Source organism: Salvia hispanica, chromosome 3, assembly GCF_029641045.1.
Source record: "Salvia hispanica isolate PSC_SH4W2 chromosome 3, Shi_PSC_v1, whole genome shotgun sequence".
In the NCBI taxonomy this organism is placed as follows: domain Eukaryota; kingdom Viridiplantae; phylum Streptophyta; class Magnoliopsida; order Lamiales; family Lamiaceae; genus Salvia; species Salvia hispanica.
The window spans coordinates 26898631-26912827 of NC_142694.1; the positions used below are offsets into that span (position 1 = coordinate 26898631).

The following is a 14197-nucleotide window of genomic DNA, read 5'->3' on the forward strand; positions in this document are numbered from 1 at the left end:
TAAATAATAAATTAATATCGACATTTTTAATTATTATTAGAAGGTGAAAATGGGCATTGAAAATATTAGTAATACTTAATAATTTACCTTCATTTTTGCCTTCATTTATGGCTCATGGATCTAAATAGGAAGTGAAATGTGCATTTAACAAGTTTATCATTTGTCAATAGTGTAGAAAGTTGAGATTAAATATTCATTGTATTTATTGTGCAATCTCAACAATTTTCTTATTACAGATTCAGCAATTTTGAATTTTCAAAAAATGCAAATTTTATTGTTCGTATCCAATGTACTCTCATCTTACATATTGTAATCCATCGCAGAAATTTTAAAATAAATGTACCTAGATGAATATATGACGTGAATTCGTCTGATTTTTTATATAATTTGTAGAAAGTTGTTGAATCTTAATTGATATACCAGATCAGTCATCAGTGTGCGTGATTAATAAATAACAATAGTAATTCATAAAATTACGTAAAGTTACTTGTAAATATATGAACTAACATTGAAAAAGTAAACATAATAGTAGTAGGTATTTAATAATACTAATTTCACTTATAGTCGACCCAATCAATATAAGTTAGTAGTATTATTTCACCAATTAAAACTCAAAATTGTGATTGAAACTAGGGGTGGCAAAATGCTTAGCGGGTAACGGGTAATTCTCATTTTGACCCGATACCCGATATCCGCTACCCGGCGATAACGGGAAACGGGGTGGGATCGAGTAGTATGTTTTAGAGTTTTGCATACCCGCTAGTCCCGATAATACCAAATATTATTAGTATTAGTTATATACAATCTTTTAATACTTTATGGAATCTAAGTGTTTTAAGAAATCTTTTCAAACAGTTTTATATTCCAACAAATATTTAGTTGAAAACTCACTGGAACTAACTATAGAGTTTCCTCTCACTTTTATTTCTAATATATTCAAACTTACCATCAAAATTAATAAAGTAAATTAATTAGGAAACATTGTCGGCTATTAGGGTTTTCAAATTTTCTATTTTAGTTAATTAGTAGTAACAAATATTTTATGTCCCATAAGTTTATTTTCTTATAAATTTATGATCAGATCGGGTACGGGTATCCGCAATGTCAGGTTTGGGATATCCGACACGGAAATTAGGTCATCCCGATATGTTGCGGGCGGGTATTGAGACAACAAATTTGGCTGAAATCGAGTACGAGTACCCGACTTGTCAGGTGCGGATACCTGCGGATAACCCGTTTCGCCACCCCTAATTGAAACTGCAAATCTGACTCGAACTTTAAATATTTGCAATAAAAAAAATTGATTGAAACATAATAGTACTACTTGTGTACTCCATAAAAGTTACAAATTGTCAAGGGAATTGATGTAGCATATTCTCATTAGTTGAGCGTTATAAATGTAAAATAATCCCTCAAGTAGGGATGGAAATCTGGAATTATTATGAAAAAAAAATTATATTTGCTTGAAAAATAAGTTATGGTTGAAAATAATTGGTGTCAGGACAGACATTGGCATGTTACTACTCATCATCAAGCCCAGTTGCCGTAGATGAAGATAAACAAGTCTCATCCACATTTTCACCATCTCAAAATGCCCCTTTTCTTAGCTCTTAAACTTTCTTCTAGTTCATTCACATTAAGTGCTTTTAATTTTGCTTTAAATGTCACCAAACCAAAACTTTTTAAAAAAACTTATTTTATTCTCGTCAATCAATAATCGATTTATCAATGATTACTAGTATACAATAGTACTTTACGTTGTTGCGAACAACTTCAACTACTACATTCAAAAGATATGATTTGTAAGGACTTTGCTTATTTTATTAATTTTAGTTGCATTCGATATATACTTAAATTTAGGGCATCCTTGATGGGGCGGAGGTTGCGACGCCCTAAACCCCGCCCTATGCGCGGCCACATTAGCATTTTATCATCTGCCCCTTCTACCTGTAATGGGACGGACTATAGCTCACCCTAAGCCCCACCCTAAATATTTTATTTATTATATGAATATTTAAACACTATAATATTTATTTTATATGTTTGCAAACATATCAATTAGCAAGAATAAATATAAAAACACTATAAATTAAAGGCCAATCCTATTGTCAATATTTATTTTTTATTTTTGTGCTTGCAAAAATGAAAAATTGTCGAAATTCATTATTGAAATTAGAGAGAAATTGAGATGAGGAAGAGAGTGGAGTGAAAGGTGTGAAATGAAGTAAAAAAATTTGATTATATATATAGAAGAAAATACAAAATAAAAATAAAAATAAAAATAAAAATAAAAATAAAAATGTGTGCATCCTCCGCCCTATAGTCCGCACCCCTTGCAATGGCGGATTAAGGGGGCGGAGGATAGGCCGGAGGATGCATCCTCCGTGTCATAGTCCGCGGACGATGCGTAGGGCGCAGAGGATAAAATGTACTTAGTCTGTGGTGCTGCAGTGGTGGACTAAGGGACGGATGATGCATCGTCCGTCGCATCCTCCGCCACATTGTGGATGCTCTTAGGGCATCCACAATGGGACGCCCTAAGCGACGCCCTATGCACCGCCATGTCAGCATTTTATCCTCCTCCTATTCCACCTGCTGTGGGGTGGACTATAGCCCGCCCTAAGTGACGCCCTAAGCATTTTATCTATTATTTGAATATTTAAATACTTCAAAATTTGGAAAAATAACTTCATTTCATTAAAATTCAAACATTACAATACGAAATAAAAAGACTACAATTTCTCAACGGCGGCGGTTGCAGTTCCAAACTTCTTCAATCATGTCGGTCATGAGCTGAGTATGGTCTTGTTGGTTGCGCATTGAGGCATGTCGGTAATCCTCGAGTGACAGGCGAGCTCGCCGTGCTGGAGCTAGATCCGGCTTCATCATCCACCCAATCGGTGACATGTCCACGTTCTTGTTCGACTATCATGTTATGCATGATGATGCACGCATACATGACGTCGGCGATAACTTCCTTGTACCAGAAACGCGCCGGACCTTTCACGATTGCCCACCGCGATTGGAGCACCCCAAAAGCCCGCTCCACATCCTTCCGCGCGGACTCCTGCTTTGCCGCAAACAAGACTCTCCTCTCACCAATTAGGCAGTTGATCGTCTTCAAAAAAATAGGCCACCTTGGGTATATGCCATCGGCCAAGTAGTACCCCATATGATGTGTGCGGCCGTTGGCAGTGAATTGAATGGCCGGACCGCGACCCCTGCACTGATCGGCGAATAGGGTGGATGAGTTGAGGACGTTGATGTCGTTGTTCGACTCGGCTACACCAAAGTAGGCATGCCAGATCCAAAGGCGGTGGTCAACGACGACTTCTAAGGTCATCGTCGGGTGGCTGCCCTTGTAGCCGCTAGTAAATTGGCCTCTCCGGGCCGTCGGGCAGTTCTTTCACTGCCAGTGCATACAGTCGATGCTCCCTAGCATCCCAGGGAAGTCGTGCACCGTCTCGTGCATCCGCATCAGGCTCTGACAATCATCAGCAGTCGGGCGTCGCAAATATGTGTCGCCAAAAGCCTCCACAACTAACTTACAAAAAAGTCTTGAGACATTCGCGGCCAGTTGTCTCCCCGACATGGAGGTACTCGTCGAACATATCCGTTGTTGTGCCGTAGGCCAACTGGGGGCTCGCAACCGTGCACTTTTGCAACGGCGTAAGTCCGGGTCTGCCGATCCCGTCTTCCCGATACTGGAAGTACTCATCACGTCCCTCCAACGTGTACACAATGCGGAGAAAAAGATCTCAGCTCATTCTAAAACGTCGGTGGAAAACATTCGGGCCCCACCTTGGATTCTCGGCAAAATAATCTGCGAACAGACGTTTGTGCGCTACGTCGTGCTCGCGGGGGACAAACGTCCGACGTCGTATCGGGCGAGGGACCCGCGCCTCCGCCGCCGCCTGCTCCCGCTGCATTTGTGCCAAGCATTCCGCCTTGGCTTCATTAACGGCATCGAACAAGGCTCGAGTCAAGACCCGTCTGCAGCCATCCGATGTACTCAAATCGTAGTCGTCGGGATTCATTTTTGAGACGATGAGAGAGAATAATTGAAGAGATGTGAAATGGCAGTGAATAGTAGTGTTTAAATAAGAATTTTTTTTTGAAAAAATTCAAAAAAAGAAAAAACGAAACGTGTTCCCATCGTCCGCGTCATCCACAGTGGCGGACGATGCGACGGACGATGGGTATCCTCCGCGCATCGCCCGCGGACGATGGTTAACCCATCGTCCGCGATGCTGCAGTGGCGGACGATGCATCGTCCGCCCCATTGCGGATGCTCTTATTTTAGAAAATTTTAGTAGCTCTGTACATTGATACCTTATAAATAGTACTCCCTCCGTCCACGAATAAGAGTTCTGGTTCATAATTACCATAAATGGTAAAGAGACCTCATATTCCACTAACTCATTCCACTCACATATCATTTAAAATTAATATATACAAGTGGGACCCCTACTCCATTAACTTTCTTCCACCCATTTTTTTTAACATTTCTTAAAACTCGCGCCATTTAGAAATGAAACTCTTAATCATGGACGGAGGGAGTATTTGTTTAGGGAAAGAGAAGAGTCCAAAAAATGCAGCACTTGGCAATGGTCCTCTCCTTTCCTCTTGAGGATTTTGTATTGATTAAACGATGAATGAAAGGAGCAAAATCTCCCTATGTTATTCCAAACATGGGAATAAAACGTGGGGCATCTCTGTCTACTAGTACCTTTTCCCTCCTTTTCAATTGTGTACCATGCATTATTACAACAAAATAAATACATTTAAACCAAAAAAAAAAAAATACACATTTAACTTGAGGTGAGTGGTTGAGTAGTAGTGGAGACTCGTAAATTCTTAATTTGAAAATTAAGGAATCAATCCCTTACTTTGGCTATGGAGAAGGAGATCCATGCTTTAATTGATCTTAAACCATACACAACACATTTGTTTTACTATTCAACTAAATTACGCTTACACATTCAAGTCGAAAGAAAAATATTTCTACTTTCGCATGTTTCTAAAATTTTATGCTACATTGCGAGATGGAGGGGTCCTCAACAAATTTGAATATTTTTTGGGATAGTTTAATAATTTTCATGTTAAAATTTGAGAATTATTATGCCGAAACTATAATTATATGGCAATTTAATTTCCCGACCTTTATTATTCCTCTTCATTTTAGAATTAATATCAATAAATTAATAAAAAAAATCAGCACATTTTTTAAGTTTCAGTATATTGAATTCTGTTTTGTTTTAATTTCAAAAGACACCTTACTATGGAAGGAGTGAAGTATTCTCTTACTCCATAACGCATAATCACTTGAATTTTATCCCTTCATTCCAACCTTGTAATATCCAGCTTTTGATACCAACCACAAATTTGGAATGAAATAAAAATTATTTAACAAACATTTTGTTTTTATAGAATAGTCAAAAAATCGCTCTGTGGTCTCTGAAAATCTGAAGGAAAAAGAAAATATTATTGTACTTTTTTGTGGGTATATCATTTTTAAAAACGAAACTATGATAGGGTCATAATTAAAATATACTCATTCCATAATTAAAATATACTCATTTCATCCCAAGTGCATTTAGAATGACACGAGAATTAAGAATAAATTAGTAAAGTAAGAACGAGTTAGGAGAATGGTATAGTAAAATAAGAGAGAGGAGTAGATGGCGGATCCAGGATTCAAAAATGGAGGGGGTGAAATATATATTAGTAGGTTGGTTTAGGGCGAAAATGACAATTTTTTTCGATTTTTGGGGCGATATTAGGGCAAACGGAGGGGGCGGACATGGTAATTTTACGTCCGGATAAGAGGAAATTAGTCGCACGGAGGGGGCGACCGCCCCCTCTTGCCCCCCTAGATCCGCCAGTGAGTAGAATGGTAGTTAAAGTAGTGTTAGTGGATAGTGAGACATACATTATTAAATTGATACTCTCCCCGTCCCACATTTGAAGTCACTTATTGTTATGGCTCGAGTTTTAAGAAAGAGTTGAAGTGTGTAATAAATGAAGTGAGATGGTGGAGTGTGTAATAAATGAATTGAGATGGTAGAGTGTGTAATAAATGAAGTGAGATGGTCGAGTTGGTTGAAGGTGAGTCCCTTTTGACTTTTGATTTTTATTTTGATTTATTTTAGTGTAGATAATGACATTTTTATGTAATTTTGATGAAGAATGAGGTAAAATTGTATGATCAAATATGGAAAATTCTAAAAGTGACTCTTAAACTGAGACGGACTTTTATGGCAAAAAGTGACTGTTAATCTGGGACGGAGGGAGTATAACTTTTCAAAATTGGAATGCACATATTTTTGTGGTACGGACGAAAATGGAGATTGCACATATTTTTATGAGACGAAGAAAGTAATTTTTATTTATTATTTGATAATGCCTCTCACGTTATTCTTTACTTAAAAACTGTTAGAAAATTCTACATCGAAAATTTGTTTGAGGTTTAACAAATTACAAATTTAAAATGATTTTCCACGATTTAACCCATTTGTCACGAAGCTAATCGATCAATATTCAATAATATGAAACTGATTAAACAATTGATCAATTTGAGTAGTAAATAATTTGTAAAATGTGTGCCGCTGGAAGGTTTGCGTCAAATGATGTTAATTAAAATGAACAAAAAACATTCACGTGATTCTGGGCTGTGACTTCTGAATTAGTGTATCTTATAGTCAAAGATTCTGATGTATATGTGAATTTAATTATTCATTTTTTTTAAACTTTGCACTTGGATCTTATTATGAAAAACCATTATAATATTATTATTGACTTCCATAACTTTTAGGTATATTATTGATTCCAAAGTTGTTACAAATATATTTGTGGGTCCCAATTTTTTTTTATATTGATGTAGTCATCTAAATTTTTAATGATCACCATGAATCCATGATTCATGATAGACTAATTAATTTAAAACAAAAATCAATTTATGTAAATTATTGAATGAAATATAGAGCCATTGTACGATTGTTGATGTTGGACATTTATGGACTCACTGCATTACTCAATTATTATGTCATTATCAATAGCCTTCTCAATTATATAACCCATAAAATAAAAGACATAAAACATTGCATAAATGCCACATGCTATAATGGATCTACCATTCTTCTTATCATCATTTGGGCTCCATGTATCCACTCCTTTTATCACATTATTATACCAACAAATAAATATTTTAAATTTATTTTATGTACTTTCGAACTTCGAAGTATTTTCTTTTTTGAAATTGAAATGGTTATACAAGCAAAAATTGCGTTTACTTTGCCTTCATACTACTAATTTCTGACAAAAATTGAAGTTCACTTTCAATTATTTTCGTTTTCATGTCTTTTTATGATTTATTTCTTAGTTAGGGAAAGAGACTTTCCATCAAAAAATAAATAAGTACTACTCCTATTAAAAAGACTCGCAGTACTTTACAATGTGATGCATTAATTATTTAAATGGTTGTGGACAAAAATAATTTAGGTCCTACACATTTCAATTTTCAATTTATCTTGGCAAGTTTTAAAAAGGATCTTGTACTGAAGATCTTGTTGGAAAATGATTCCACTACATCTTCAATAGATTGAAATATTTAATTGAGGTGATCCTCTAATAAAATTCATCAGTAATTCTAGGGACATCATTGTGAATGAAAAACATTAGAAAAAAAAAATATTTACAATAACTGTAGAATGATAGATACAACTTATAAATATATGGGGCTCCCCTAATCAGAATTTGTAATATAGTACATACTATCTTGGTATTTAAATATAAAATACAAGGGTTTTTATAACTTAGAAGTATAAGTTTGTGTTAAATTGACAACACATCTTAAAGTGATACCGTGGCACCACATATACAGTAATATCATAAATGCTACACAACAATATTATAAACGCTACACAACAATTTATAGATTGCTGTATAGCGTGTAAGATATTGCTGACCGAGAAAAATTGCTATATACAGTGTTGCATATTGCTGGCCGTGTTTTTTATCTTTTTTTTGCCACATGGCAGCTTATTATTCATCCACGTGTACAAATGATTGACTAAGAATGGTGGTATAGTATTATTTTAAGAAGTGGTGGCATCCTAACACTCCCCTATAAGTATAAGTATGTTAAGAAGACTCTTCCCTATATTATTCTCTATCTTACTTTATCATTTTTCCACTTTAACTATTTATTATCATTTTTGTAAAATGAATACGCAAAAGTGACCGGAACTCCTAATGGCGGACGGAGGGAGTAATATTTACATATACGTATTTATTTTTTATACAATCTACCAAATAATAGAATACTACGTTATTTTTATGTAAATTTGGCTTCTGAGTTACTAGTAAGATTTCTAGGATTCTTCAGACCAAATGAACACACAAGTTTGCAATTAATTGAAGATGAGGTAATCAGAATTGGAAAGAATGAGAATTAACCAAACATCTAAATAATGATATACTACTGGTAGGAAACAAGATTAGAATCTGATGAAGCTGGGATGAGAATCAACAGAAAAGAATGTGGCCATAGATGTACACGGCCAGAAATGAATCTGATGCTCTCTAGTAAACAAACTGTACGGTTCAAGATCACGAGGTACAGCGCTGGATCATGATCAAGAACTAAGTTTCTGAACCCTGATATCAAAAGGTAAGGGTGATTGAGATGAAGACAATTAGTACAAAACAAAAATATAACCATACACATTATATATTCAAGCTGCGAAATGAGAAACGATAAGGTGCTGGCCTACCCGAGTGAATGTATGAACACAATGAGAATAAGGTGCTAACTGAAATTAACTACTATTAACAATTTTGACTGGACTTGTTACATAGCTTGAGTGCTTCTCAAGAGAACTCCACTTCTCTTTGTCATCTTTACTTTCTGTTTATACTGCTATTTTGAGAAAAAAGCATAAACGATCTCGTCAACATCACTCTATATATCAATTCATTCCAGCTGCATTACCAGTAACTACATTTGTTTGAATGTTTTGGTGCTTTTGTATTACAACTTAAATTTCACTAGCCCCTGTAGTTGAGTTACCAGATGGTAATGTATTGCTAATTAGGCTTTTCCATTATCAATAAAGTGCTAAGCAAAATATGTGAAAGAAAGTCTTAATCAAATTAAATGTACTCACTAATAAAAAACACAGCATTCATATGAAAGAGATACTATAATGTAAAGTACCTCACGACAAGATGACAAGTCCAAGATATATTGATGCCGAAAGAAATATGAAGGATATCATTCCCCTGCAGAAAACGTTCAACGTGTCTTGACCATCAAATATGCAAGAAATGCTCATTTAATATTTCAAAAATATTACAGGCATATAGAGTAACCAAATATTAGTAAATGTTTCCACTTATAACGTTATAAATAAATACTAAATAATTTTACTTTTAACTTAACAATGCTTACCATATAACTCCCCACGCAGCTCCATTACAAGGGCAGGGGCAAAGTTCAGCAAACTTCTCAGCATCACTCGAATTGACTCTTCTAGATATCAGATCATCGTATATATCTGCATAGTAGCATATATTTTCAAATTTGCACTCTGATCTAATTTACTTTATCGACATAATGAGAAATTAGAGTCTGTACCATAGACAGAAAACAAACTATTCATAACACCTGACACACAAGAGAAAAACCATAAGTGAGGGAAACTAAAAATAAATGAATCAAACTGTGACTTACAAGTAAAAGTAAGGATGATACCGTACCAATGAAGAGAATAACATAGCGAAGAATACGAACTTTAGTTAATTCTTGCAGCACCCAAATGATAGCGATAAACACAATAAATCCTGACAGGCACATATGCAAAGATTATAATCACAAGTGGGGTTCCTCGTAAATTGTAGAAGACCAACTTATGAGCAAAGTAACATACCGATGCAAAGCCCTCGCAATGTCCACTGTTTGATTATAAACTAGTCAGTAAGATATGTGCAAACTCAAGAGCACGAGGACACCACATGGTTTAAGAAAATAATAACTTTCCTGTCAGAAATCAGTGCTTATTATGCAAACATTATTTGCCATGTCTTACGTTTTTGGCAATGAAGAAGACAATAACAAGGGCAAGGATAAGACCACCAGCAGCAATCCTTGCAGTGAGAAGCTTTGTTGATGCAAGTACAAGAACCATACCCCAAAATGATGAACCAAGATCTAAAATAGGGAAGAAATTACGAAAATGAAAAAAAAATGTAAATTTGGAAGTGAATAGTGAACATGTATAAGGATGCTATACATTTTTGCCAAAAGAGAAAAGGGAAACAGAGTATTACATCCAGCCGGCAAGATCAGCCAATAAATGCCACCACGTGTTAGAGTGACGCCACCTTCATTTGCATGAACCTGGATGCCTTCTACCTACATGTATGAATAGATGTGACATCCTAATGCTGAATACAACAGAGATTTAACAGGAAAACTTCATGGGATGCTATTATACATGCAACAAAATTCATACAATCTTTAATAAGTGAGATTTTTTTTCATAATGTAAAACATTAATTAAAGCTTAAGAGAATCAATATTTCACATAGGAAATGGTGAAAGATACAAGGGCCTTAGTTGTAAAAAAGACTTCTACAACCATAGTTCAAATTTTAGATAACTTCCATTATGATATATGTTGACTGACTTTCGTATTAGTCAAGATTCATTCTTTTGATGCATCAATCCATAATGTTAAAGGCCTTGTTTGACTTGTCTCTCTAAGGATTATTATTGATGAGCATATTTATTGCTAATTGAACTTTCCTATATCCTACTATAACAGTTTTCCTTAAAAATAATAAGCGGAAGTTATAGGAAGTCTGAGTGCCATTCAAATGCATATATATGAAATATGGGGTATATAAAGTAACATATCTAAAGAAGAGTACACAAGAATTAGACACATATGTAAGACTTGAGCTTCAGTAGATCGAAAGCAAAAAAAGATAAGAAAATGTTTTACCTGACCACATGTAAGCTTACAAGCAATTGCATGGCTCACTTCATGAAGAAATACAGTGATGAGCTTAAAAGGTGTCAGTAGAAATGTTCTCCAGAGCTGTCATTTTCATTATACGTTAAAATGGGATAAGTTGAATTTCAAGGAGTGATGTTAATCAACTATGTTGGCGTGCAAAAATGAATAAACTGGAAAACAGCCTTACTATATGGACTATATTCCACGTCATTGATGCAACCGAAAGACCAAAATATATCATGATATGTCGAGCTTGAAAGTTCAGGAAAGTGGAACACGTGCAAATAATTGTTGGTCTTCATAATCATCTAATGAAAGCTATAGCAAGGCAAGCACAAGCTACTGTTGGGTTATTGGAGATCCATAACACACTTTCTGGCTTAATGCACATAACATGTTATCCAGGGCAAGCACAACTGGTTATTGTCATTTATCAAAGAATGACTCTGGTTATCAAATGATTGAACAACCGGGAGCAAGGACTTGGAAAGAATTTGTCGATAGTTCTGATTCAATCTTCATGTTCCTATATTTTCTATGGGAACAAGTTATTATCCCCTTCCTTTACAGGGAACTCTTTCTTTCAAGTCACAAGATAAGAGCCATCAAAGATTAAAACGCGAGAGAACCAGTTGCTCAAACGTATCAAAGATTAAAACGTATATACGAAACGACTGACAAAACAAATCAGTTTCAATTTCTTCTCATTGAATCACACCTGCCTTCACAGTAATTCAATAAGCAGGCTGATACTATTAGTCCAACAGAAAAGGTTAGTTTGAGATAGTCATAAACAGAATAATATATTCACTAGTAGATCAATCATGATGTCTTTGCCGTAACATAGCAGTTTTCGGCTGCAAATATCAACCATTTCACCAAGCAGCAAAGCAAACAAGTTTTCACATTTTTATTGACACACCACATAAACTAAAGCGGAAGTAGAGTCCAACAAACAGAAAAGGGGGAAAACTACACAAACAGAAAAAAAATGCAAGCGACGTCATAGACTCGTAAAAATCTTTTCTTGAAATTGAAGTTTCAAAAGAAAGGGGCTCCATATCCCATAAAAAAAAGCAACATGAAATTATAATTGAGCTGTGCAATAAAACGGGAGAAAGAAACAACTTACAGCAAGAATAACAAGAGTGAAGACGCCAATTGTAACAAGAAACACAACTTGCTCGTGCTGACAGCAATTCCTCAGCTCCCAGTTAGGATCCACCATTCTTCTCTCTATGAATTTTCTTGTTACTTCAAAAAGAATAATAGAAAGGGAGAACGGGAAAGCTGTAACGTAGTAGTAACAGTTTTGATTTATGAAATCAAAGAATCGTGCATTGACCAATTAAAACGTAAGGAAAAACAATAGCCAATTGCAGTTGACAGGGTGAAATAAAAAGATAAGTATTTCTTGATTAAAATGAGAAACGTTTTGGTGAATTGTTGAAAATGTCGACAGATTAACAGAGTTGGTGTCCTAACTGGCAAAGAAAACCAGAAGTGGAAAATTAGTTTGAGTGGCTTTGTCGTTTACCGGCGACTTGATCCAAGTCTTCTGTCAAATTCATAGTTTAACGCATAATAAATACTTCTCTTAAACTTAGGTTTCATAATTCTTGATTTGTTTAAAATTAGGTGTATGTACCAAAATATTAGTGTGGGCTTAATTGGGCTTTACGGTAATAGGTTATTCAAAATGGGCTTTCTCCGCATAAGCCCAAGGGTATAGCCTCATTGGGATCCATGACAAAACTACAGCCCATCTGGACTTCAGTTCACGAAATAATCTCACGTTACAAACGTCTCTAATTAAACCAAAAAATATCATCTTTTCTACATGGTTGAACCCAAACGTCTCTAATTAAACCAAAAAATATCATCTTTTCTACATGGTTGAACCCAAGCTATATACCTTATCAATTAAAAATACATTCACCAATATCTGCAATAAATTTTTTAAAATTGTGTACTTAATAAATATTGTAGTATACTTAATAATGTCTAATTTTGTGGGTTATATGTAAGTTTGTATCACTAGAATTCTAGATAAATGCACACTCACTGCAGTACGATTGCTGCGGTGGAAATTTGTCATTTTCACCTAATTTCCAATCAATAAAGTTAAAAGTGTACGAGAAAAGATGCCTCTTATTTCTAAATTTTAATTCCTTTTCTTTTGTTCTTCATGTTTTTCAATTTATTCGTTCAAATTTTAAATTTTACATATTTTTAAAGTCAGTTTTTCAATTAATGATAGTAGGTCTAGTCACTCTGAATCTATAGTTTGATCATAGTAATGTACTTAATTTTTAATATTATTACCACATGATATTAAAGTTAAATACTTACATCAGATAAGAAATTAGAGTATGAAAATGTGAAATTAATGAGGGAAGGAGTGACATACATAATTCTATTTTTCTGTACAACAAAAAGAAGAATATTCGTGATGAGACCGAAGTTGGTTTTCAAGTTTAAAGAATCAATATTTTCTCTTCTTTTATTTGCTTTTTTATCCACAAAACTTTTTTTAAAATATTCTTTTTTGGACTTTAACAATAATAAAGCATATCCTATCTCCTCCTTCCCCTTTCATTCTTGAGTATCCTAGAACTACCGCAAAATCAACCCCTTTCTCCAAACACTATATATATGATTTGTTGAGGGTATGATTTTAGTATCACTATTGTAAAATGTTGAATAATTTACGGAGAAATATTATGATTCATAAGTTTAGTCCATGTTTTTTAATAATTGAAAAAAATTTAAAAGTCATATTAATCAACTTGAATTTTCTTCACGTATAAATCATCAGAGAAAAGAACCTTGTCACAATGTTTTGCATGTTTTAAAGTTGTGGTTATAAGTCCAGCCAACTGACTACACTAGGGTTTCATAATGGAATTATGAATTTTACAACAAAACATTGACTGGTTATTGGAAGAGTTTTGTGGAACGTGGCGGCGCAGATGGACTGGGAGTCCAGTGTCGGTGGTTCTGAAATTCCAGTTTATGTTAGCGTTTTTCTTTTCTTTTTATATAAGTATTTATTATGTTTCTAATGTATTATAATGTTATTGACACCTATAATTAAAAAGAACGAAATATATAATTTATAATTAATCATAGAAAATCAAGATTTGCACCTTTTGAGTCACATATATTGAAATATC

At 34.6% G+C, this 14197-nt stretch overlaps 1 protein-coding gene across 2 annotated transcripts; it reads right to left on the minus strand.

The window, feature by feature from the left end:
* Positions 1–8394: 8394 nt before the first annotated feature.
* Positions 8395–12546, minus strand: LOC125212314 (uncharacterized). Of its 2 annotated transcripts, none has more exons than XM_048112442.2 (10): positions 12154–12546; positions 11007–11102; positions 10330–10414; positions 10089–10210; positions 9930–9954; positions 9760–9843; positions 9638–9667; positions 9452–9557; positions 9218–9282; positions 8395–8658 (listed from the first exon to the last, which is right to left on the minus strand). In XM_048112442.2, the coding sequence occupies exons 1-9, from the start codon at positions 12247–12249 to the stop codon at positions 9219–9221; spliced, it is 708 nt and encodes a 235-aa protein (XP_047968399.1). In that variant the 5' UTR covers positions 12250–12546; the 3' UTR covers positions 8395–8658; position 9218. The 2 variants fall into 2 exon arrangements, with proteins under 2 accessions (XP_047968399.1, XP_047968400.1); XM_048112443.2 differs by lacking the exon at positions 12154–12546 and adding an exon at positions 11209–12121.
* Between the last annotated feature and the right edge of the window lie 1651 nt (positions 12547–14197).

Excerpts from the sequence above, each read along its gene's own strand:
- LOC125212314 (XM_048112442.2), bottom strand. The coding sequence starts at position 12,249 with ATGGTGGATCCTAACTGGGAGCTGAGGAATTGCTGTCAGCACGAGCAA. Across the intron at positions 10,211-10,329 it reads GCTGATCTTGCCGGCTGGAT|ATCTTGGTTCATCATTTTGG; the intron begins GTAATACTCTGT and ends TCCCTATTTTAG. Across the intron at positions 9,844-9,929 it reads ATTGCGAGGGCTTTGCATCG|GATTTATTGTGTTTATCGCT; the intron begins GTATGTTACTTT and ends TGTGCCTGTCAG.